This window comes from Microcaecilia unicolor, chromosome 3, assembly GCF_901765095.1.
Source record: "Microcaecilia unicolor chromosome 3, aMicUni1.1, whole genome shotgun sequence".
Taxonomy (NCBI): domain Eukaryota; kingdom Metazoa; phylum Chordata; class Amphibia; order Gymnophiona; family Siphonopidae; genus Microcaecilia; species Microcaecilia unicolor.
This window is the reverse complement of record NC_044033.1, coordinates 59034389-59060760: the sequence shown is the minus strand read 5'-3', so window position 1 is coordinate 59060760 and position 26372 is coordinate 59034389. Positions and strand designations below refer to the sequence as shown.

The window sequence follows — 26372 nt, the reverse complement described above, 5'->3', positions numbered from 1 at the left end:
ACAATATTTGTATCTGTCTGGTAATTAAGCAATTTTTCCACTCAATTTTAAGAAAAATAAAATAGATTGCAGACCCAATTATTTCTTATTTATAGCTCTGCCTCTGTCTATACTTTAGAACTCAAATTCTTAAGAACCGGAAAGAGTTGAGGGGAGGGCTTCTACATGACAACAGCATAAAAGACCCCAACTTCAGTAGCACTGACCAGGAAAAGAAAAATGTTCTCAAAGTGTGTATATGTTTGGTATTTTTTTTTGGTTGGGGGTGGGGTGGGGGATAGGGAGAAGGTTCATAAAGAACAATGTTTTCAAGACATCAGGAACATATTTGTAGACATGTCTGTAGAAGGCACTGCTGCTTGAAAAACTTTTTTCAACTGGACAGGAAGGAAAGAGTTTTATACTATAGTGGAATGCCAGATAAACTACCCAGGCAGACACTCCATCAGTAGATCACACTATCTAGTTAACAGAGGACATGGGGTAACTTAGTGGCAGGCACAACAGTCCTGATTCACAAGCTTGCAAACTATCCAGTATTAAAATTCATCACGGGCCATTTAAATTCCAATACACTACAAGTGTGTAATCAGGCACCAGTGGCCAACTGGCGAATATTAATATACATGCCCCTTATGCCAATCCAGTTAAATAGGAGATGAAAACATTGCCTTGAATCTGTCTTAAAAGTTTTCAAATGTTGCATGTCTTGCTGGTTTACATGACCCTCTTACACTACTTACCTGAAGAGGGAAGGGGCAAACAGATGGCTCATCTTATTTCACCAAGATCTGCATCACCACATAATGTCCAAGTATAGATGTAGTTACTGAGAACTTCCCACTTCACCACAAAGCAGAGAATGAGACATTTTTTTTATTAGGTTAAGAAATATTACTATAAATGGATCCTGTAACCAAAGCTTAAAAAGGCTTGGATTTTGGCATTTAAAAAACAAATCTGCTCCTTTTGTTATTTTTCAATGGTAGTTGTGGATTCCAGTAGTACTGCCAGAGCTGAACTTGGCAGCTTGTCACAGGAATCCCCCTCCATACATGGTGAGGCAGTCTTGACACTGCAGGAATATGGCACCATGTATGGTGCTGCAAGAATGTCACAGATGTTTCATGCCCGTAATATCATCAGAAGCTAGGTTCAAACTAATACATCAATATTACATTAAAAATATATTTTAAAAAATATATTTTTCTAAAAGTGTAGCCTTACATGATTGCAGGGCTCATTTATAGCTATCCTGTAGACTTGCCCCATAAGTATGAACACTTGAGATGACACGTTTTGAGGCCTCTTTCACTTGCTCCTGGTTTTGAGGTCAACACTGGAGGAGTGGAAAACACACAGCTAGCTGATCCTGTACAGGTAAGCACCATCAGTACTTCTGACTGTTGGCTGGCACTGAACTTGGCAGAGAACAATGTTTTCAGGCTGCTCTTCAGTTTACTAAATATTTTAGAACTGCTTGCGTGGGTCATCTGTCAGTCTGGGCACCAAATAATAGGCTCTGTTGCAGGCCTCCCCTGTCTGGGCAGTATAACTGAAATGGGAAGAATGTCAAAGGTTCTGTCACACAAATTTCTGCTTACACGCTGACCCAGCAGCTGCAGACCCTCTTCACTATTGCATAGTTGTAATAATCCATATGCAGGGTTTCAAAGACATATTTGTCAATCTCACATAAGACATATTCTTGGTCTCTTTTTGTTATGTTTTTTTTTGTTTTGAGTATGCTTTTCCCAAGTTAAGAGAAATATTTCTTCATACTGGGAAGTGAATGTGAACAAATATAGCAAATGAAATGTTAGAACTGTGCCTTTAATAAGAAATAACCTTGGTGATCATGCCATTATAGCCCCAAATAAGATCCACTCGCTTCACTATGGGCAAATATGTAAAACAAGGACATAAATGGTTTATGGTACAAACTGTCACTTAAAATGATAAATATTTTAAATGTGAGGAACAGCTACAATACAAAATTTGTGCAGTTGCTAATGTGAACCTTTATTCAAATCTTGGTATGAGCATTCTCAGTAGATTTAAGAGAAAGTATGAAATATATAGCTCTGTTTGAACTTGGTCTCCAAAATGTGTGGCTCTGATGCATCTAGTCAGGCAATATAAATCACAAAGTTAAAAAGAGCATCAAATGTTTCAGAGTGTGCCTATGCACCTTTGTAATATACTCTACTGACCACAATATGTCAATATCCCATTTCTTGTAAACCTAGAAGAATTTATTTTAAGGTAAATTAATTCTTCTGAGCATAAAGCACTGAAAATATGGTACATGTTCTTTTACAAAGGAGATAAGCAGCAGTAGTTGTAAAATTAGGCTATAGGCCAACCACAGCACCAACCTGAAAAGGTCCAGTATAGAAACATTAAAAAAAAAAAAAGACGCCCACCCTCACCCTCAGGACATATGTATGTGTTTAATAGTCTGTACTGAGCAGTTCACATGCTGGCAAGACTTAGTCCTCAAACCTATCTTTCACTCAAGCACGTCTGAGAGATGGCTCTATACAGTGTCCAGAACTAGCTTTGGGGACATGGGTAGGATTCTGAAACTCTGCAGCGGTCTAATCTCATAACTAAAAAGAACTATAGAGGTTGCTTTCTGTGTGCACGAGCTACCGTGGCTCTGCATTGCTCTTTACTGCCAGCTAACAAATGGCCAGTCCTAGCTGAGACCAACAAGATGCTCTCTGCCTTCTACTTTGCAGGGGATCACTGTGTGTAGGGATTCTTTAAAATACAAAAGTAAAACATACCTCCCTCCACCCACACATATACTCTTGATGCTAGCAGCCCCATTATCCTGAATGTTTGCTTGCACTACTTAAAAAGCTTTCTGAAGCTTCTAGGAGGGAGAGCTCCTCTCCCAACCACCCTGCACCTTGGAAATTGCTGAAACTTAAATTTCCCACATTTCTGTATTTGTGGTGCATTTGAAGGTTTTGGCTGTATCACAATTTTGTTTTTAACAAGAGGGATTATACTTTTGAGGAAAAGAAAAGTGTAAAAAATCTAAATTGGCCTACATCCACACAATGAGGGGCTTCTTGTGGTGTGTCTGAATGCCACAGAACTTTCTTCAAACATGAAGTCACTTTAATCCCTTAATTAAAAAAAACAAAAAAACTGTGCTGTTAACCCTTTATGAGAGGGTATAACCAGCTTTTGTGAAAAGTACAAAAATCTTTTTTTGTCAAATGTGAAATTTTGAAAGTGCTTTTTCTCCTCGTTTTGGATACAGTTCACTGGCTTATGACCCAGATTTGCATACACACTGCACAGAAATAAAAATAAAAAAGGGCCAGGCTAGAATCCATGAACCAAGCTGCAAAGATCTCCCACTGAATAAGGCAGAGAGAGATGGAGAGAAACAAGAACTTTCCTATCAGATGTGTATTCTTCAGACTAAAGCATTCTATTATGCCTTCTAACTCTTAAATATTTTTTTCTCTGAACAAGCATTTAAATTCCATTACACAGAAGAGCAACAAGAATGGTACGTAGCCTGCCAACCGAAAAGGCAGTAGGGAAAAAATATATATACTGAGTTCAATGGATAGCCTGAATGTAGCACAGTTCTTCACAACCAATGGGGGATATTTCAACACGGTGTCCAACAAAGTTCTAACGACGTGCTTCATCTCAGCTGGTTACTATGAAGCAAGGTGGTAAATGTTTGGCCCTGAATGGGCTTCAGAAATGGTTCTATTTCTTTTTTCTGTTTTTTTTTTTCAATTTTCTTTTTTTTCATGACGAGCATGTCTGTCCAGCTATCAATCATGTTTGTTTGCACCAAATCCCAAGCCATTTAAAATACGACTATTTTTTAAGTTAAACAGAAGCCGTCTGCTCCAGGTGTGCCATCAACTATCCATGCTACTGCATTCCTCTGTGAGTGAAAAGAAGAAATGTTTAAAAGAGAGTTAAAAACATGCAGAACAGTGAATTCACTGGCTATGCAATGAATACACTTTAGCAACCATAAACATGACACCAGCAAGAGAAGACTGCACTCATCTGAAGCAGCTAGGAACAAAGCTGGTTACACAAAACTGATACCAAGCAGGCTTGTGTGCCTGTCAGAGCTGCATTTGTAAGCAATTAGTTAATGCATGGAGAAAATGGAAATGATTAATTCGTTTGTAGCAGCATCCAAAAGACAACACAGTCATTATTTAGTGCCATCAGCTGCAGCATGCACACATTTCAAATTTCACATTCAACTTTTAACCAGGAAAGCAAAACTTCATTTTGTTCCAAAGTTACTGAAAAATGAGCAAATATAGCCTGACAGGCATACTGCAGAACACAAAAGCAACCTGAAAATCATTTCTACACAGTGATTTGTCACCAAAAGACACCAAGAGGGATCTGTAAATGTTTTACAGAAGTTACGTTTCAAGAAGATTACAATTATGTACACTAGTGCTCTGTTATACAGTATCCAGATATCACTCGATATACCTAGCAGGGGCGTAGCCAGACTGTGCCGGGAGGGGGGGCCAGAGCTCAAGGTGGGGGGCACAGTTTAGCCCCCTCCCGAGCTGCCGCCGCCACATTGGACCCCCCTGCCGGCGATCCCCTTGAACCCCCCCTCCCGCCACCAACTCTCCCCTGCCGTCGCCGCCTGCCCCGCCGCCGCATCAGATACCTTTTTTGCTGGCGGGGGTCCCCAAACCCTGCCAGCCGAAGAGAGTCTTCTTCAGCGCCAGAGTGGCGCCTTCGTTCAATGAAGTTCCTGGTGCGATCATCTGTTTCGACGCCTTACGTCCTGCACGGGGCTACATGCATAGTGCAGGACGTAAGGCATCGAAACAGCTGATCGCAGGAACTTTGTTGAACGAAGGTGCTACTCCGGCACTGAAGAAGACTCTCTTCGGCTGGCGGGGTTTGGGGACCCCCGCCAGCAAAAAAGGTATCTGATGTGGCGGCGGGGCGGGTGGCGACGGCGGGGGACAGTTGGTGGCGAGAGGGGGGTTCAAGAGGATCGTCAGCAGGGGGGCCAGGGCCAAATCTACGGGGCCCCACGTACCTACGCCACTGATACCTAGTACCAATCCTGTATAGGCAAGGCACATCAGATTCATGTGCGAGCTGCTGGGCTCTGTACACAGGCACTGTAAGCTGCCACAACATGAAGCATCCAGTACAGAGTTTTGGCAAATTTATTATCCTCCAATCAAGTAAAACACATTTTAAAATTGTTAATGTACTGGTACCAGGAGAAATTATCTTCTCTTCTTGGAAGAGAAAATATAAAATCACATTTGAATACTTCCGTAACATGTGCAGCACTGTTTAAAACAACATTTATATTTTAACAACCAATTCAATTTTTGCAGTGCTTTCCTTTAGATATTAAGTGTAATCTAACAGCAGGCTCTTCATGGATGATTACCCATGATCCCCACTGTAACCTCTTTTCCTCCATGTTAGAGGGTAGGGTAGCTGGGAGCACTATACTGGATGAGTCCAAACTTGCTTCAGTTTACTTGTAGAAATGGAAAGAGAATTTAAATTCAATACGCACATTTACATTCCTTCAGGTATTAGGGATGTGCACAGTAAAAATGTGTTTTTTTTGTACCCTCTCCCCCCTAAATGTTTTCCAGATTCAGGCTTTTTTTTCTCAGTTTCACACAAGTGTATTTACACATGCTAATCCACGTAATGTATATCACTTTGTAGGTTCAGTGCACACTAAGACACACTAATGAACCAAATGCACAACCCATCAGAGGTATATGTCCTGCAATGAGTCATCAAGAAACAGTGGATGGAAAGGAAGGGATTCTGTATTTGTCTCGTGCCATTTTTCAGTAGTAGCTAAAGGCAAATCACATTCAGATACAGGAGGTATCAGTAGTTTTGGTTTTAAATTGTCACCTTTCCAAATCCAATCTCAAGGTGAATTACATATTCAGGTACAGTTGGAAAGCCCTTTCCCTGGAGGGCCTACTTAGAATTTTAAGTTGCTACCTGAGGCAATAAAGGATAAGGTGACATGCCCAAGATCACAAGAAACATCACAGAGAAGCAGTGCTTTTTTTTGTGCCGGTACGGGCACCTTTTTCCTGAGGTCCGGCTCACTTGCCCGCTCCCTTCCGTTCCTGCTCCCGCGCTCCAAAATCTTTTACCCAAAGTTGCAATTCTCCTCTCTCCCCTCCATGTCCAGCAATTCTCTCTCCCCTCCCCTCCATGTCCAGCATGTCGCCTCCCTCCTCTGCCCTTCTCTCTCCAAGTTGCAGCAAACTGGAAGTGAAGGCAGCGCAGCAGTGCTCACTGAGGCAGGCACGCAGGCGGGTTCGTTTCCTCTCACGTCGCTTCCCTCTCAGCGCTTCCCACCTTCGAGGGCGGGACGCACTGAGAGGGAAGCAACGCGAGAGACGACGAACCTGCCTGTGTGCCTGCCTCAGTAAGCACTACTGCGTTGCCTTCACTTCCAGTTCGCCGCAACTTGGAGAGGGAAGGGCAGGGGAGGGAGGCGACATGCTGCACAGGGGAGGGGAGAATCGCTGGACATGGAGGGGAGGGCAGGGGGAGAGAGAATTGCTGGACATGGAGGGGGGAGTGCAGAAGAGACATGCTGGACATGGAGGGGAGGGCAGGGAAGAGAGAATTGCTGGACATGGATGAGAGGGGAGGGCAGGGGGGCAGAGGAGACATACTGGACATGGAGGGGAGGTCAGCAAAGAGATTCTCTGGACATGGATGAGAGGGGAGGACAGGGTGTAGAGAAGAATCGCTGGACATGGATGAGAGGGGAGGGCAGGGGAGAAAGAAGACATGCTGGACATGGATGGGAGGTGAGGGCAGGGGAGAGAGAAGACATGCTGGACATGGATGGGAGGGGAGGGCAGGGGAGAGGAGAATCACTGGACATGGATGGGAGGGGAGGGCAGGGGAGAGGAGAATCGCTACACATGGATGAGAGGGAAGGGCAGGGGAGAGAGGAGACATGCTGGACATGGATGCGAGGATAGGTCAGCAAAGAGAGATTCGCTGGACATGGATGGAAGGGGACGGCAGGGGAGTGGAGAATCGCTGGACATGGGAGGGGAGGGCAGGGGAGAGAAGAGACATGCTGGACATGGATGGAGGGAAGAGAAGACAGGAAGGAGCTGCACATGGATGGGAGGGCAGGGGGGAGAGAAGAAATGCTGGAAATGGATGGAGAGGAGAGCAGGAGATAGAGGAGAACTGCTGGACATGGATGGAAGGAAGAGAAGACAGGAAGGAGCTGCACATGGATGGGAGGGCAGGGGGGAAAGAAGAAATGCTGGAAATGGATGGAGAGGAGAGCAGGAGATAGAGGAGAACTGCTGGACATGGATGGAGGAGTTGGCGTGGAGAGAGGAGAAATGCTGGTCTTGGATGAAGGAGAGGAGAGAGAATTATTGCTTTATACGGATACAGGGGAGGGAAGAGAGAGGAGAAATGCTGGACATGGATGAAGGGGAGGAGAGAGGAGAAGTGCTGGACATGGATGAAGGGGAGGAAAGAAAAAAGAAAAGATGCACATGGATGGAGATGAGGGAAAGGGAAGAGAGGAGAAAAACTGCACATGGATGGAGAAAATAGGCAAAAGCTGGATCCACGTTATACCTCCTCCAGTCAATTCCACGGAGGAGGACACAGCTTTTACTTATGGATGTAGGGCAAGAAATGAAGAAGAAAGGAGGAAAGTAAAGAAATAAATGGAAAGGAAGCCCTGGAAACAGAATTAAGAGAATAGATAGAGAGCAGCAGAATCAGAGACTCGGACCAATATGGATAAAAAAAAAAAAGTCACCAGACAACAAAGGTAGAAAAAAATCATTTTATTTTCATTTTAGTGTTTAGAACATGTCCAATTTGAGAATGTACATCTGCTGTCTTATTTTGCACTGGGTATACTGCAGCTGTAACAGCTTACAGAAATTATTTATAATGAAAAAAAAATCATGTTATTTTTTTTCTCTTATACTAGTATCATATTTTCAAGGGTGTCTGTTTATATGTTCCATGGCTGGTATAAGGGGTGTGGCTATAAGAGGGCAGAGCCATATGTGGTGGGCCCACCCATAATGAGTACCAGCACCTTTTTTTTCCCACAAAAAAAGCACTGCACAGAAGTAGGATGATTTCCTCCCTTCTCAGGCAGCTGCTCTAAAGACTAAGCAGCAAACTCTTAAAAACTCAAGTTAAAACAGGTTTTTGTTTGGGTTTCACGTCAACAGCCATATAAACACATCAATAGCGCACTTATTCACTTTAAAAGGCTTAGCACAATCAATGCTTACTTAGCATGACAAGAAAACCATGGGTTGAAATGGTTCTAAAAACAAACTGAAACCTATTTAAGGTATCTGGAAGTAATTGTACAATTTCTCTCTGATAGATCAATGAGATTAAACATATAGCCCGGAGTTCGGCTGTGCAATATCAAAAATGTTAAGGAGCACAGTTTAAAAAAGGCTGTAACTTTGCCAATACAATTCACGAAGCAGTGGTGTCACTATCAGATCTTGATGTCTAAACAATCAAGCTGCTGTGTTTTGTAAAGCTTTTTCCTTATTGTACCCTTCATAGCCCAAACAGATTACAATAGTCCAGATGCGACAGTTTCAGTTAGGACAACCAATCTGAATACTTCAGGTTTAACATAGCTTCTGATTCGTCTTAGTTTCTTTAATACTTTTTTATATCAATGGCTGAAATTGAGGGATATGTGTTTGTCTTTTCCTCCACTCCTGTGTATTCTAGTATGTTATTTAGACTTGCACTTTCCAAACCATAAAAGAACAGTTTATAAATCTGTTTACACATTACTGTTTCCTATCAAGTTGCAAAATGGTGGCATTCACCATCGGTTTCAGTAAGAGAGGTTAAACATTACAAATCATTTCAAAAAATGTCAAACATTATTTAAAAAATGTGTTTTTTTAAATCAGAATCATTAGGTTGAATATAATTTTGAAGTGTATATTATGGGGATCCTGGGAATGTCCAGTTTTTCTTCTATTATTTACTGCACTGAACTTCATGAAGTATATGCAGGATATAAATGTCCAATGTAATGTAATAAAAGCTCTATGGCATCTGGTGAGACTTCCTTTCCTTTCCATGCAAGCCAATCCTTGACTTTTGAAACATACAGAAAGGTAAGCTTTCAAAAACCAAAACACACATTACACTTAAGATAAAAACCACCCATTCCCTTACACTCACCACTTTTTCCTTTATACACATTTCCTTATGTTACCTTCAAAATCCTGGCTGTCTAGGAAAGGTGCTGGTCCCCAAATTCTAACAGTGCCGTCATCTGAGGCGCTGGCCATCAATGATGGAATCTGTGGGTTCCAACTCACACAGTTCACCGTGCGTGTGTGTCCTGGGAGCTCTGCTATTGGCAGCTCACTACGTTTGTGCCAGATGTATACTTTGTGATCTATACAGAATGATAGTTCAGGGAGAACAAACATGAAAAACAAGAAAGGTTGCAGGAAAGCATAACACCTAGTTTCCTCCATCTCAGGGTAGATTTTGTGGCCAAGTTTCTCAAAATCTGCAGCAATTACAGTGGGGGAAATAAGTATTTGATCCCTTGCTGATTTTGTAAGTTTGCCCACTGACAAAGACATGAGCAGCCCATAATTGAAGGGTAGGTTATTGGTAACAGTGAGAGATAGCACATCACAAATTAAATCCGGAAAATCACATTGTGGAAAGTATATGAATTTATTTGCATTCTGCAGAGGGAAATAAGTATTTGATCCCCCACCAACCAGTAAGAGATCTGGCCCCTACAGACCAGGTAGATGCTCCAAATCAACTCGTTACCTGCATGACAGACAGCTGTCGGCAATGGTCACCTGTATGAAAGACACCTGTCCACAGACTCAGTGAATCAGTCAGACTCTAACCTCTACAAAATGGCCAAGAGCAAGGAGCTGTCTAAGGATGTCAGGGACAAGATCATACACCTGCACAAGGCTGGAATGGGCTACAAAACCATCAGTAAGACGCTGGGCGAGAAGGAGACAACTGTTGGTGCCATAGTAAGAAAATGGAAGAAGTACAAAATGACTGTCAATCGACAAAGATCTGGGGCTCCACGCAAAATCTCACCTCGTGGGGTATCCTTGATCATGAGGAAGGTTAGAAATCAGCCTACAACTACAAGGGGGGAACTTGTCAATGATCTCAAGGCAGCTGGGACCACTGTCACCACGAAAACCATTGGTAACACATTACGACATAACGGATTGCAATCCTGCAGTGCCCGCAAGGTCCCCCTGCTCCGGAAGGCACATGTGACGGCCCGTCTGAAGTTTGCCAGTGAACACCTGGATGATGCCGAGAGTGATTGGGAGAAGGTGCTGTGGTCAGATGAGACAAAAATTGAGCTCTTTGGCATGAACTCAACTCGCCGTGTTTGGAGGAAGAGAAATGCTGCCTATGACCCAAAGAACACCGTCCCCACTGTCAAGCATGGAGGTGGAAATGTTATGTTTTGGGGGTGTTTCTCTGCTAAGGGCACAGGACTACTTCACCGCATCAATGGGAGAATGGATGGGGCCATGTACCGTACAATTCTGAGTGACAACCTCCTTCCCTCCGCCAGGGCCTTAAAAATGGGTCGTGGCTGGGTCTTCCAGCACGACAATGACCCAAAACATACAGCCAAGGCAACAAAGGAGTGGCTCAGGAAGAAGCACATTAGGGTCATGGAGTGGCCTAGCCAGTCACCAGACCTTAATCCCATTGAAAACTTATGGAGGGAGCTGAAGCTGCGAGTTGCCAAGCGACAGCCCAGAACTCTTAATGATTTAGAGATGATCTGCAAAGAGGAGTGGACCAAAATTCCTCCTGACATGTGTGCAAACCTCATCATCAACTACAGAAGACGTCTGACCGCTGTGCTTGCCAACAAGGGTTTTGCCACCAAGTATTAGGTCTTGTTTGCCAGAGGGATTAAATACTTATTTCCCTCTGCAGAATGCAAATAAATTCATATACTTTCCACAATGTGATTTTCCGGATTTAATTTGTGATGTGCTCTCTCTCACTGTTACCAATAACCTACCCTTCAATTATGGGCTGCTCATGTCTTTGTCAGTGGGCAAACTTACAAAATCAGCAAGGGATCAAATACTTATTTCCCCCACTGTATGTGGCATACTTGAAATAAATTTGAATAATTCTACATGTAGAATGTAATTTATTTTTTAATACATAGTTTTATAATCTTGCCGTATTTTTTCATCCTCCCCCTACCAACCATACCTACTATACAAAGGGCCCTCAGGAAAATCAAATTGATGACTGCACCATATGATTCAATTCTATCTTTTTTTTTTATTTTTAACTTTGACACGCTTAATTCCTTCCTTACATACACATGTATATCTCCTCTCTTGAACAAGGCAACGTACCCCAACCTATAAAAACATAAATAAAATGGATATATGCAATAATCCAGTAGCAGATCTTAACATTTTAGAACAAACCAATTCACTGCACTCTTATCAATCAGGCTTTCATCATAATTACAGTATCAAAACAGCCTTGTTAGGTATTACTACATACATCTATCATCATCTGGATCATGGTAATTCTAGTTCTTTGCTGTCTTCTGGATATAGATGTTACAGCAGATTAACCATGTGTGTTCAATACCTATCTAATGGACAGAACTCTAAAAGACATTCTGGCTAGATTAACTTTCACCTGCACATCCTCTTACTTGCAGGGTCCCACAGGTGAATTTTACTCCAATTTTATTCAATATATTCACAGCTCCATTGGCAATCCTAATTCAAGCAAGATCTCAAATAATATTTGCATGGACAACAATCAGACTATATTCAAGTCCACTTAACTAAAAGCTATAAGTTATAAACAAGCAGCTCTATAGGGTTGCCAAATGCCTGAATGAGCACAACATGAAATTAAAACAATACAAATCTAAAGCTCTTATTTTTTTCACAAACGACAATACATTTGTTAAGCCTCTCACACATTACAAGTATTGAAACAGTGGAGACTCGAGTTCTGTGTATGGTTTTAGATAATAAATTGAAATTTTCATCTCAAATCCTTTTTCACACTGAAAATGATAAGGGCAGTTGAATTACTCTTTTGACCAGGTTAGTGCAGTGGACTTTGATCCTGGGGAACTGTGTTCAGTTCCCACTGCAGCTCGTGACTCTGGGCAAGTCACTTAACTCTCTATTGCCCCAGGTACAAATAAGTACTTGTATATACTACGTAAACCGCTTTGAATGTAGTTGCAAAAACCACACAAAGCATCAACATTTAATGAGGGTTTCATCATTTCGACACATACTTTGATGTCACCCATAATGCCAAGTAATTGGTACCACTTTGTAGAGCAATTTCAAGAAAAAAAGGTAAAAAAAAATCTTCCACAAGGAGAACAGCACCACCACAGGAGTGGAAGATGCCACAACCCCAATGCAAACTGGAGCAAGACAAAAGTTCTTCAGACAGCAAGAGACTCATGGCAACTTGACTTCAACAGGATATAAGTTTATTCCACAAATACAGAAGCTGATAGCTTAACCCAACTTTCTTTCAACCTTTTACATCACACACACAAAACAAATCCCCAAAAAACAAACACACCCCACCACTATATTATAAACTGCTTTTTGATTATATATTGATAAGCAGAGTATTAAGAAATAAGAGAAACTTTTTTTTTTTGGGGGGGGGGGGGGGGGGATCACGTGATGCTACTTAGCCGAGTAGACACCTATCGGCTCTGCTGTACTCGCGCTATTATCTGCATATTTTTCTGACTTCTCGATCCCCCTGGGACTTGATTCTCACCTGGCTGCTTTGCTTACAAACCCAGGCATTACTGGTGGACTGCCCAAGATCCTGGCCCCCGACCAATGCGGCATGCTGGCGAAAACGCCACGGCCTGGTAAAGACAGAGTGCAGACCGTGAGCCCCAAGATGGTGTCGCAGCACAACAATACCTCTGTGATTACCTTACAAAAGGAGGTGATTCAGGAGCTCATAAAACAGATTGCCAAAGTATTAGATGATCGATTCTCCAAGTTACAGGCTTCAGTTGACGATATTAAAAAGAACTTGGAGCACCAGGGCTTAAGGATTCAACAGGCGGAGGAATGCACTGGCCGACAGGAGGATCATACTGAATCCATGGAGGCCTGTCTTGCTGCAGCAGTCTCAGAACCATCAATCGTTACAATTAATGGATGACTTGGAAAACAGGAGCCGGCGCAATAATGTCCGGATTACCGGCCTGCCAGAAACGGTACAGGACAAAGTGTTATGGGACTTCATTAAGACATGGCTACCCTCTCTTCTGGAAGTCCCTCTATCGAACTGCTCCTTGCAGGTGGAGTGTATACACTGTGTCGGTGCCATCTGGGAGGGGGAGAAACGCCCGAGACCTGTGTTTGTGCATGTACTTAACTATGCAGAGAAGGAGTGACTCATGCAGACATACTGCACCTGACGCGAGGTGGATTACAAGGGGACACGTGTACTTTTCTTTCAAGATTACTCAGCACACGTGTCTGAGCAACACGGATGGGTCAGCACTGCAAGTCGCTCTATACCAAAGGAGTACGTTTTACCCTGCTACATCCGGTGAAGGTACAGTTGATCCACAATAAGACCCTTTTCTTCACCGATCCATCGGATCTTAAATCGTTGTGGACAAACTGTAACAAGTTTATTCCCCTTTTTCTTTCAGAGACCTTTACTGTTCTGGGTTGGTGACTCAGTTTGCTCTGGAACTCTGCATGTTCCTGTCCAGATCTTTGGGCCTCTGATAAGTTTTACGTTTGTGGGGCGGTATGCACCTTTGATATATGACGCTTGTATTCTGCAACCTTTCTTCTTTGGGGGTGCCACCCTTGTAACCGGTGCACTCCAATGGGTTCTCCTATTTGGGCGAGGACCTTTGCTTTCTAGCATTCGGACTTGGGTGCGGAGGGGTATTCGTTTGTAGGCAGATGATCAAAAGCCCCGCACTGTTCCAAACAACGCTCTAAAAATAGCGCTGGAAAAGCGTGGGGCTTTACGGGACCCATGATCACAGATAATTGCATGCAAATTTAAGCATGCAATTCTCTCTGATCATGGGGTAGAAGTGCGGGAGGATTGTGCCCGAGCATGAGCTCAGGAACAATCCTCCCACACCTGACAATCCTAGACTGCCAGGTTGGGGTGGGAGGGATTTACCTGCGGCCCACCAGGGACATTAGTCGGATGCTGGGGGGGGGGGGGGGGGGGGGGGGGGGGTAGGGAGGCTGGAGACCCATTGGATCTCCAGTCCCCCCAAACATGTGTCTAGGGGGGGGGGGGGGGTTCCTGCTGGGGCTGCTGTATTGGGGGGAATGGGGGCCACCTAGCATGCAAATGCATGGACAGGGCTCCCCATTCTTCCTCGATGGTCTGAAAACCCTAATGCCAGCTCCGAGCTGGCATAGGGTTTGCTGCGGCCAGCAAGCCAATCTTTGGCGCGCTGGTCGTTGATCATTGGGGATGAATAGGTTTAGCATGCATTTGTATGCTACTTGCGCTAAGAGCTCTGTTTTGCATGCATCTGCATGTTAGTTGCATTCAGAGCCCGCAAGCACGTTGTTTCACGCGCTCGGGGGCTCTGACCATGGGGCGGTAGCAAACGCAGGCACTAGAGTGACACTAACAGCCTCTAGTGCCTGCGTTTGCTTCTGATCATCGGCCCATTGGTGATTTGTTTAGTAAGACTAGGCCCACCCGCAAGCCGTATACTGGTGAAATCATCTGGATACCAGTGGTGATTGTTGCACCTTGTCTGCCCTCCCTTTTATTTTTGTAATACTGATGTATCAGAGTCGCTAAATGTTTCAATGCATTACCTGTGAAAGTGTGTGTGTGGGGGGGGGCTTGGGTGGTTTAACTGTTTAATGCTGGAGAGGGGAAGTGGGGAGGGGTTGCTGTGAGTGGGGTGGTGGTGAGGAGTGTTGTGAAATGGTTCGCAGTTTGCGTGTGGTTGTTGGAAGTGTAACACTGGTTTTCTAAGACAGAGCTGATGAGATGATGGGAGGGGTGAAGGAGGAGGGGCGTTTTGTTGGGGTAGAGGGGGGAAGTTTTTTTTCCAGGTCTCCACAACTCTAGCTGTGGCCTATTCTGTGGATGGGTCGATGCATTCTTTCGCTGCTTGTCTTGAGTGCCCTTCGGGGCAACCAGGAACCAGGGAGGCCTAGCTGGGGGCTCCTCCGATGTGACAGATACGTATAACCATTGAGCTGTGTTTGGTAGATACAACCTGTGAGTACGGCTGGTTTACGTGTTTTGCCCCTTCATGTGGATGGTGTACACTCCCCAATAAAATGAACTAGGCTCTTATAAGCCTTGAAGAGAATGAACACAGATGTGGCGTTACTGCAGGAAACATCTGAATAAGCTGGAACACAAAGTTGAAAAGGGACTGGGTTTTTTATGCAGCATTGAGCAATCAGCAAGGGGGGGGGGGGGGGTGGCCATATTGATTAAAAAGACTCCGGCCATGAGAGTCTGTGCATCATTATACCTTGGGCAGCGATTCTGGTTGCTACATCAAAAGTGTCGAACGTACCCCTGGCCAGGAATTTTCGACACGCCTTCTGCTGCCTGACCACCTGGTGAAAAGGCTCGGCCTGCTCCGTAGGGAGCGCATCAACCAAGCTAGACAGTTGCCTCACTGAGTTCCGCAAGTGGATGCTTGTGAAGAGCTGGTATGTCTGGATTTTGGCAGCGAGCACAGCGGCCTGATACGCCTTCCAAAAGAGTCCAAGGTTCTAGATTCTCTGCCTGGGGGGAGCCGAGGCATAGTCCCTAGTACTCTTAGCTCTTTTGAGAGCGGAGTCCATCACCATGGAATTGTGAGGTAGCTGAGACTTCATCAATCCAGGTTCCCCATGGATCTGATATTGGAATTCAGTTCTTTTCAGGATCACGGGGTTAGACAGTTTCGCATAAGGACTTCCTTCAGTAGATTATGCAAAGGAGCCGTTGCAGCCTCTCTAGGTGGAGAAGGATAATCCAGGACCTCGAGCATCTCAGCCCTGGGCTCATCCTCAACCTCCATAGTGAAGGGAATAGCCACAGCCATTTCCCAGACAAAGGAGGTAAAGGATAGACTCTCTGGTGGAGACAGTCTCCTTTCTGGTGGAGGAGTGGCCTAGTGGTTAGGGTGGTGGACTTTGGTCCTGGGGAACTGAGTTCAATTCCCGGCACAGGCAGCTCCTTGTGACTCTGGGCAAGTCACTTAACCCTCCATTGCCTGCCACATAGAGCCTGCCATGAGTGGGAAAGTGCGGGGTACAAATGTAACAAAACAAAAAGCTTTATTTAAAAAAAAAATCAAACAGGCTCCAATGCTGCAGGCTCTTTTTTGGACTTCATTCAACCCCGGAATAATAAAAACGTCCTTTTTGGTCGTGCTTCACACAGCTGAGAGACCTGGAAGTCTCTGAGCCAATCACAGTGTGGTTAGCTCAGCTAAACACGCTGTGATTGGCTCAGAGACTTCTAAGGTCTCTCAGCTGAGTGAAGCACGGCCAAAAAGGACGTTTTTATTATTCCGGGGTTGAATGATGTCCAAAAAAGAGCCTGCAGCATCGGAGCCTGTTTGACTTTTTTAAAATAAAGCTTCACTTAAAAAAAAACAACAAAAAACTTCCATTTGGGTGCCCCCCCCCCCCCGAATAATAAAATCGTTCTTTTTGGCCGTACTTCACTTAGCTGAGAGACCTGGAAGTAAGGGAGGGACATCCAAGCAAGTAGAGCCAAGTGGTTAGAGCACCGGTCTTGTAATCCAGAGGTGGCAGGTTCAAATCCCACTAATAGTTTTGCTAAAAAAAAAAAAAAAGGACGAGCACTTGGATTTTTTCCCCACTTTTTTAAAAGTTGTATGAAGTCTTTATTGAACATTTATCTAATAGCATCCTGACGAGCAGTTGGCCGTTTTTGCCCCCGATTTTATTTTTAAACATTTTAATAATTTTTCCAATCCCGCACAGCCCCGAGAGGTACAGCCCTGTCATTAAATTTTCCAGCGTTTTGGCAATCGGAAAAGGTTAGTGCATCTCATTACAATAGGGTTTCTACATGATTTGCTCATCTGCATTCCGGTTTCGTTAGCTGCTTCCGTCGTCGGAAAAAAGTGTTTAGTGCATGCCAGGGTTTACTACTTGCTCATTAAGGGCTCGTTAAGTTTAGTGGAGTGGAGGTGTAGCCTAGTGCATCTGGCTATCAGTACATCTAGTACCAAACTGCAGTGGATTTCAACTGGGTTCCCTTGGCTCTCAGCCTGCTGTTCTAACCATTAGGCATTTCCTCCACTCCAAAACTAGTCACACTTTCTGTGTAAGACTATACCAACCCAAGAAGCAGATGTCATGCCTTAGAACAAAACCCAGATCACCTGCAAGGCAGATCCTAGAACTACTGAGCGATCATATTAGCACAAAATCACAACTGCTGACAAGCCCAGGTCAGCCTTAAACCAACAAGGCGCTATCATTCAAGATGAGCTATTCCATCACTTACTGCAATGAGATAAATCTACATATATTGGATACTTTTTGCATGCAAACCTCTCTTATGCATACTCATTATGGCAATTCTGAAAACACTATTGGTAAGGTGTGCCTTCAGGAAAGGGCTGAGAAATACTGCTCTATTGCATTACAAATAGCGGAACCAGTGATAATGAAACAATTCTTATAGTTTCCCTTTGGTCATGCAAACTGTACCAGCTATTTTTAAGGAAAAGAAAAGAAACACTAATTTTCACTAACATTTTACAATATGGCTCAGTTTTGTTTAAATATTCTAAAGGGGATGATGTATAAATATCTAATTTACAGCTGTTCAACCCAGATCCCCAAATCTAATCCCCTCATTTCCTGTACTGTCTGAAGTTGTAAAAGATCTGCAGAGGCTCAGTACAGATGTGCCTTTTCACTGTGGGCATATCTTCAAATGATAGATTAATATGGGAGACATGCAAGCTTAGACCCCCCCCCCCCCCCCAAAAAAAAAAAACCCTCTATCACACAAATTGTTCAATGTAAGAATATAGTAGCATAATGTTAAAAATAAAATTCATTACCTTCACTCCCACTTGCGATGAAATCTTCATTGTGGCCTCCAAAACACGAGTGGATTGTGTAAAACCCTTGAGTAACACCTTGATACTTTCTCACTAAAACTCGGTCTTGTAAGTCCCATAAATGAACACCCTAGATAGAAAAGAGAAGTGGATGGGACCCAGAATAAATCTCTGTACAAGCTATTTCACCTAGAGAGTTATCCCAGTGCACAAAATCAATTTTATAAACATGAGAATTTCTCCTGCTTTGGGCCGCCTCTGAACATCCCCAGGCAGGTTGATTCTTAGCAATAGTCAGATCTGGAGACCTTGATATCCATCTTTAATGTGAAAAAAAAATGCCAAGGTTCCTGAGCATGTGGAGGCACAGAAGGCCCTTGCTGAGGCTGCAGAGGATCCAGAGATGTGACTGACTGGGTAAAAGCCTGATCCTTTATTAAAGCCAGATTTAAGGTGGTACAGACTGTATCTGACGGATCTGGGGTATCCAGATTTTATACATGTCTCTATATTCATGTTTCATTAGTGTTAGTGCTAAGGGAAGGGGGGGGGGGTGGTGATATTGATCAGCACTGTTGTGTTCCCCCACCCTTCCCTTGATTTACTCAAATTCATATTGATGGATCTGGTTGGGCAAGAGGTGTTTTATTTTGTTACAGGTGCAAAGTTTTGGAATATTAGCATATAGATGCATATGTGTCCACTTACACACGTATACACTAGAATGTTGTCTAACTGCTATTTGGCAACTACCCGCTTAACTTATATGTCATGTCTTTGTGGAATATATTTAAATTCTTTTGCTGGAGAGACTGTGTCCCACAAGTTGTTTGACATTTCATGGGTACCCTGATAATTTATTTGTGGATTTTATTTTGGGTAGAAAACATTCTTGCATTTTGCTTCCTACAGTAGATAATGCCTTTTTATTTTTATTTCTCCTGTGCTGTATTGCTTATAGAGATTGTGATTTCTCAGTGTTTCCTGTTCTAACTTTTGGTCCCTTATTCTGTAATTGGTGAGGGTTGGTCTGTGTTCTATGAGTGACCAAGGTGAGAGATTCTGCTGTTACAGTAATTATTTTTGAGGATACTGTGATGTGAGTTGAGAGGCTGATCAGAATCAAGTCTACTATAATGGCAAGGTTTAAGTTATGGGATAATGCAACATTATTTAAAAATGTCAGTGTGTTTCCAAAAGTTTCCATAAGTGTGTATGTGGTTTATATTGATGCAGACTGTTTACTTAGAAATCCATCATCAAGAACACTCTAAGGCATTATTTAGGCGTATACCAAGCACTACTTAGCTTGTATACCTAGTCTCCCCCCCCCCCCCCCCAAAAAAAAAAAAAAATGTCAAGTCTAGCTACGCCCCTGGTGCAATTATTTAACATACAGTGGGAATAGTCATCTTTATGTCACAAATGCCATGTAGATGATAAAATACCTTTTTCCATGCTTTTTGGACGTTCTAAAATACAATTTTTGAGAAAATTAATTCTGATTACTTGGGTAACATTTTGCAATCCTCTATTCCTTTTTCACCAATGGAGATTCTTTTGGATCACTTTGAGGTTTTTGTGCTACACAGCAGGGGAGGCCATCAACTACATAGGAAGGGTGGTCTTATTGGTTTAAAAAAAAAAAAAAAAAAAAAAAAAAAAGTTATCCTGGGAATTTGGACAGTTCCTAAATTGCCCTCTTTTTGGGCCTGGCATAACAAATTTCATGCTTTAATGTTGTTTGAAAAGAACCAGGCCAGGACCTCACCTAAACGTAAGAAAGCTTTTCATTCTATTTGGGAATTCCTAATTCTCACTGACATCTAGGGGACCCCGATGTGGTTTACCCCCCCTTTTTTCTCTTCCTTTTCTGGATTCTCAGGCGGTCATAAGAACACAGGCCTTCTGAATTGGTTTACTTCTTTGTTGCGGGAAAGGGTACCAGGGGAGGAAATGGGTCGGTGTGTGTGTGTGTGTGTGTGTGTGTGTGTGGGGGGGGGGGGGGTAGTTAATGGTTATAAGAAAAATTCTGTAATGTTTATCTGTAATTTCTCGAGTGCTTGTCATCAATAAGCAAGATTTAAACATAAATGATCCAGAAATTGGAACAATTGAGGTGATTAAATTTACAGATAAGAAAACTATTAAAGGTTGTTAAAACGCATGTGGACTATGAAAAACTGCTGGAAGACCTTAGGAAATAGGAAGACTGGGCATCCAAATGGCAGATGAAATTTAACGTGGACAAATGCAAAGTGATGCACATTGGGAAGAATAATCCAAATCATAGTTACTTGATGTTAGGGTCTACCTTAGGAGTCAGCACCCAAGAAAGAGATGTAGGTGTCATAATAGACAATACGCTGAAACCTTCTGCCCAGTGTACAGTGGCAGCCAAAAAAGCAAAACAGAATGCTAGGAATTATTAGGAAAGAAAAGGAAAATAAGACTAAGAATATTATAATGCCTCTATCACTCCACAGCGCAACCTCACCTTGAGTATTACGTTAATTCTGGTCCCCTATTTCAAAAAAGATTGCAGAATTAGAAAAGTTTCAAAGAAGGGCAACCAAAATGATAAAGGGGATGGAACTCTTTTCATATAGAGAAAGGCTAAAGAGGTTAAGGCACTTCAGGTTGGAAAAGAGACGACTGAGGGGGATATGATAGCGGTCTACAAAATCCTGAGTGGCGTAGAATGTACAAAGACTAGGGAACACGCAATGAAGTTACATGGTAATACTTTTAAAACAAACAGGAGGAAATATTTTTTTTCACTCAACAAATTTGGAATTCATTGCCAGAGGATGTGGTTAGAGCAGTTACCTGGGTTTTAAGAAAGGTTTGGACACATTCCTGGAGGAAAAGTCCATAGTCTGCTATTGAAGTATGCATGGGGGAAGCCACTGCTTGCCCTCAGATTGGAAGAATGGAATGTTGCTATTATTGGGATTTTGCAAGGTACTTGTGACCTGGATTAGCCACTGTTGGAAGCAGGATACTGGACTAGACAGACCATTGGTATCATTTAGTATGGCTCTCTTATGTTCTTATGAGAGCAGATTTGATCAACATAGAATGGTGGGGTAGCTGGGGCTTCTTGAATCTGCGAGCTTTCTGGTCTCTATACATGGATTCTGCCTTCTTATGAACTGGCTGCACAGAGAGGGGTCTCCCACCTAGTCATCTGGGTCTGTTGCAGGATGTCATGCATGGGCATTGTCACAGCTTCCCTTAGGGAGATTCTTGTAATCAAAGCATATTCCTTGACATCCAAATGAATGAAATGGCCCTAACCATTTCCCTCAAAACAAAAAAACAAACAAAAGAGAATTCCTCTGGTGGGGGAGTTTCTCTTCTCTTAAGGTGGGGTCTAAAGGTAGACCACGGAAAAGCCAGGCCAAGATCTGCTCCATCTCTTCCTACAGCACAGCCTGGAATCGTTCCTTGGAGGCAGTCATCGGTAAAGGCAGGGCTGGTTCGGAGACAGCCTGTGAAGGTGCTGGTGCCAAATCAGAGGGCATGTCCCAGCAGTAGGAGACTAGTGCACTCACACCAACTCCACAGAGGGAGAGTGGCCCTGGCAGCACCAATGTTTCTCGAGTATTGGAAATGCTGATGATATAAGGCTTTGCCTTCGCTCGATGCACTTCATCAGGATCCCTCGGTACCAATGAGGACGATGTTCAATCCAGATGTGTCCTTTGTGTCAAGCTCAGTGCAGACCAGCCCAATGGAGCTCTACTTCTGTCCAATGTCAAGGCAGGGGCCCTCCTTGATGTTAATGCACTCCCAGTGTCCTCCAGCCATAGAGATTGAAGCCTCTGATGCTGTCATTGATGGTGCAGTCTTAGAAGTGCCAAAACGTTTCTCATGCAGGATGTCTCTGTTTTTTGTTTTTAAAGATTTTTTTCTGCATTTTTAAACAGAGAACACAATTAGAGACCTTATGGTCAGAGCCTAGGCACGAAGGACACCAGCTATTGGGGATCAGTCTCAGAAATGACTGTCGCATCTACAGCACTGCTTCAAACCACTAGAAGTTTTGTGCGAAGAGGGAAAAACAGCCGATGCAAAATCAAATAGCTCAGTTGTGAGAGATGAAAAACAAATCTCTTCACAAAAAAAAAAAAAAAAAAAAAAAAAAGAAGTTCCCTGATCAGTGCTTGGGTGTAAGTAGGCCTTAGGAGTTGTGAAAAAAAAAAAAAAAGAGAAAAAAAACCTAGGCTTCCCAAAAACAAACAAAACAACTAAACACAAAATACAAGGGAAGAAATGATGAGAGAAAGAGAAGAAGAAATGCGTACTGCAATGGGAAGGCATTAAAAAAAAATGAAAATTTGAAACGCTGAGAAAAACTCATTGCACACAACCTCTCTGATGTTACCTATGTGTCCTACTTGTCTTCAGAGAAATGAGGCTGTTATTGATTGGGAGAGTTCAGGGATCACACTGATAGAACATATTTCAAGAGGATAACACGCTGTTGACTTATCAGAACTTCAACATTGATTGGCAAACAGTAAGGGGTATTACTTTGCTTACTGCCAGTTGACACATTACATTAGATCATTGGGCCTTGATAATTTTCGACTATCTCTGAGGAACAAACTGCAGAGCTTTTCCTCTCAATCTTCTACTAAGATATCTAATTCTGAGCTACACAAAGCTTCATGAACCATAGGAACACAAAAGGATTATATGTTTTAACAATTTTGGGAACAGGTATTTGGGCATTCCTTGAGAACCTTTACTGAAATTAGTAAAAAAAAAAAATTCCATTTCTAGTACAGTGTAAATTTGCGAGTGCAACAATAAAGAATAATTCATAGAACCCCCCCCCCCTTTTTTTTTTTTACACACAGGTACAAGGATAGGAGGGTGGGTACCTAAGTTTGAAATATCATGCAGGAGACAACAATCCGATCAAGCTTTTTGGGCATGTGCAAAAAATCAGATATTCAAGGGAGAAATTCTAGACTAAATCAGCTGCTGTGGCAGTAAATTCAAGTTTCACTAGAGACAATAGTGCTCAACAGAGCCAATGCGTTGGGAATTCCAGGGAAGAGTTTCTCAATTGTTTGTTTGGAAAGCTAACTTACTACTATTACTTTGGGAAAGAAGTGCATACTTCAATTGTGTTTGCAAACAGATTTGCCATCTTATTGGAGAAGGAAGCTAAAGTATGTTCATATATCATTCTTACATAGTAACATAGTAGATGATGGCAGAGAAAGACCTGTACGGTCCATCCAGTCTGCCCAACAAGATAAACTCATATGTGCTACTTTATATGTATACTTGACCTTGATTTGTATCTGCCATTTTCAGGGAACAGACTGTAGAAGTCTGCCCAGCACTAGCGCCGCCTCCCAACCACCGGTGCTGCCATCCAATCTCTGCTAAGCTTCTGAGGATCCATTCCTTCTCAACAGGATTCCTTTATGTTTATCCCACGCATTTTTGAATTCTGTTACCGTTTTCATCTCCATCACCTCTCGCGGGAGGGCATTCCAAGTATCCACCACTTTCTCTCTGTGAAAAAAAATACTTCCTGACATTTTTTTTTGAATCTGCCTCCCTTCAACCTCATTTCATGTCCTCTAGTTCTACCGCCTTCCCGTCTCTGGAAAAGGTTTGTTTGTGGATTAATACCTTTCAAATATTTGAACATCTGTATCATATCACCCCTGTTTCTCCTTTCCTCCAGGGTATACATGCTCAGGTCAGCAAGTCTCTCCTCATACGTCTTGTAATGCAAATCCCATACCATTTTTGTAGCTTTTCTTTGCACCGCTTCAATTCTTTTTACATCCTTAGCAAGATACGGCCTCCAAAACACAATACTCCAGGTGGGGCCTCACAACCTCCTTTCTTCTGCTGGTCATACTTCTCCCTATACAGCCTAGCAACCTTCTGGCTACGGCTACCACCTTTTCACACTGTTTCGTTGCTTCAGATCCTCAGATACTACCACCCCAAGATCCCTCTCTCTGTCTGTACATATCAGACTCTTACCGCCTAACACATACATCTCCCATGGATTTCTACTCCCTAAGTGTATCACTTTGCATTTCCTTGCACTGAATTTTAATTGCCAAACATTAGACCATTCTTCTAGCTTTTGCAGATCCTTTTTCATGTTTTCCACTCCCTCCGTGGTGTCCATGTTACAAATCTTGGTGTCATCCGCAAAAAGGCAAACTTTACCTTCTAACCCTTTGACAATGTCACTCACAAATATATTGAACAGAATTGGCCCAAACACTGATCCCTGAGGCACTCCACTATTCACCTTTCCCTCATCCGAGTGAATTCCATTAACCATCACCCTCTGGCGTCTGTCCGTCAACCAGTTCCTAATCCAGTTCACCACGATGGGTCCTATCTTCAGCCTGTCAAGTTTATTCAAGAGCCTCCTGTGGGGAACCGTGTCAAAAGCTTTGCTGAAATCTAAGTAGATTACATCTATAGCACGTCCCTAATTCAATTCTCTGGCCACCCAGTCAAAGAATTCAATGAGATTCGTTTGGCACAATTTACCTTTGGTAAAACCATGATGTCTTGGATCTTGCAACTTATTGGCTTCCAGGAAATTCATTGTCCTTTCCTTCAGCATCGCTTCCATTACTTTTCCAATAACCGAAGAGAGGCTTACCAGCCTGTGGTTTCCAGCTTCTTCCCTACCACCACTTCTGTGAAGAGGGACCACATCCGCTCTTCTCCAGTCCCACAGAACCAATCCAGTCTCCAAGGATTTATTAAACAAATCTTTAAGAGGACCCACCAGAACCGGTCCCATGGCTTTTTCCACCTTTAGATTGTCAAGTTGTTCATACATGCTCGCTTCTGTGAACGGTGCTGTATCCGCTCCATTCTCATATGTACTTCTCCAGGATTTTCTTCAGTGAAAACAGAACAAAAGTATTTGTTTAGCAAATTTGCTTTTTCTTCATCATTATCTACATAGCAGTTTGCAGCATCTTTCAGTCTCACAATTCCCTTTTTAGCCTTCCTCCTTTCACCAATATACCTGAAGAAATTTTTGTCACCCCTCCTTACATTTCTAGTCATTTGTTCTTCCGCTTTCACCAGACGTATCTCTTGGCTTCTTTCAGTTTCATCTGTTATTCCTCTCTGTGTTCCTCTTCTTCAGGTCTTCTGTATTTCATGATCAACTCTTTAGCCTTTATTTTCTCAGCCACCTGCTTGGAGAACCATATTGGTTTCCTTTTTCTCTTGCTTTTATTTACTCTCCTTACATAAAGGTTTGTGGCCATATTTATAGCTTCTTTCAGCCTGGACCACTGACCGTCCACTTCTTATATGTCCTCCCAGCCCATCAGCTCCTTCCTCAGGTATTACTCCATTTTACTAAAGTCTGCATGCTTGAAATCCAGGACTTTGAGTTTTGAGTGGCCGCCCTCCACTTCAGCTGTTATATCAAACCAAACTGTTTGATGGTCACTGCTGCCCAGCTGGGCACCCACTTGGACATTTGACACACTATCCCCATTTGTGAGCACCAGATCCAGCGTCACTCCCTCCCTTGTGGGTTCTGTCACCATTTGTCTGAGTAAAGCACTTTGAAAAGCATCCACGTTCTCTCTACTTCTTTCTGATTCTGCAAATGGAACTTTCCAATCTACATCCGGCAGATTGAAATCTCCCAGCAACAACACCTCTCTTTTCTTTCCCAACTTTTGGATATCTGTAATCAGATCTTTATCTAGTTCCTCCGATTGTGTTGGAGGTCTGTAGATAACACCCATGTGGACAGAGGTTCTATCATCTCTTTTTAAGGTGATCCACATCGCTTCTTCCTTTCCCCAGGCCCCTGTCATTTCAGTCACTGCGATATCATTTCTCATATACAGAGCTACTCCTCCACCTTTACGACCATCTCTATTTATTTATTATTATTTATTACATTTGTACCCCGCACTTTCCCACACAATGCAGGCTCAATGCGGTTACATAGTAATTTGAAATACAAAGTCATAATAGAAATTTCAAAACATTATAAGTTGAACTTGACAGTGTATGATAAGTTGATCTTGATAATGTATGATTAGTATAAGAGAGGGCAGACAGGATAGGATAGTATAATTTGGAAGAAAAGGGGTAAGGAGGGATAAAATAAAGGGGAGATGGAGAAGAGAAGGATGGGATGAGTAGAGGGGGAATGGAAAGCTGGGGTAAGTAAAAC

At 42.9% G+C, this 26372-nt stretch overlaps 1 protein-coding gene across 1 annotated transcript in view; it reads right to left on the bottom strand.

Annotated features, from left to right (window-relative positions):
* Positions 1-241: 241 nt before the first annotated feature.
* Positions 242-26372, bottom strand: part of WDR26 (WD repeat domain 26) — a 252395-nt gene continuing 226264 nt past the window's right edge. The window contains exons 12-14 of the mRNA XM_030195962.1: positions 18161-18290; positions 9281-9466; positions 242-3925 (exon numbers count right to left, since the gene is read on the bottom strand). Coding sequence (XP_030051822.1) covers positions 3900-3925; positions 9281-9466; positions 18161-18290 — 342 coding nt within the window. The 3' untranslated portion in view covers positions 242-3899. The remainder of the gene's footprint in view (positions 3926-9280; positions 9467-18160; positions 18291-26372) is intronic.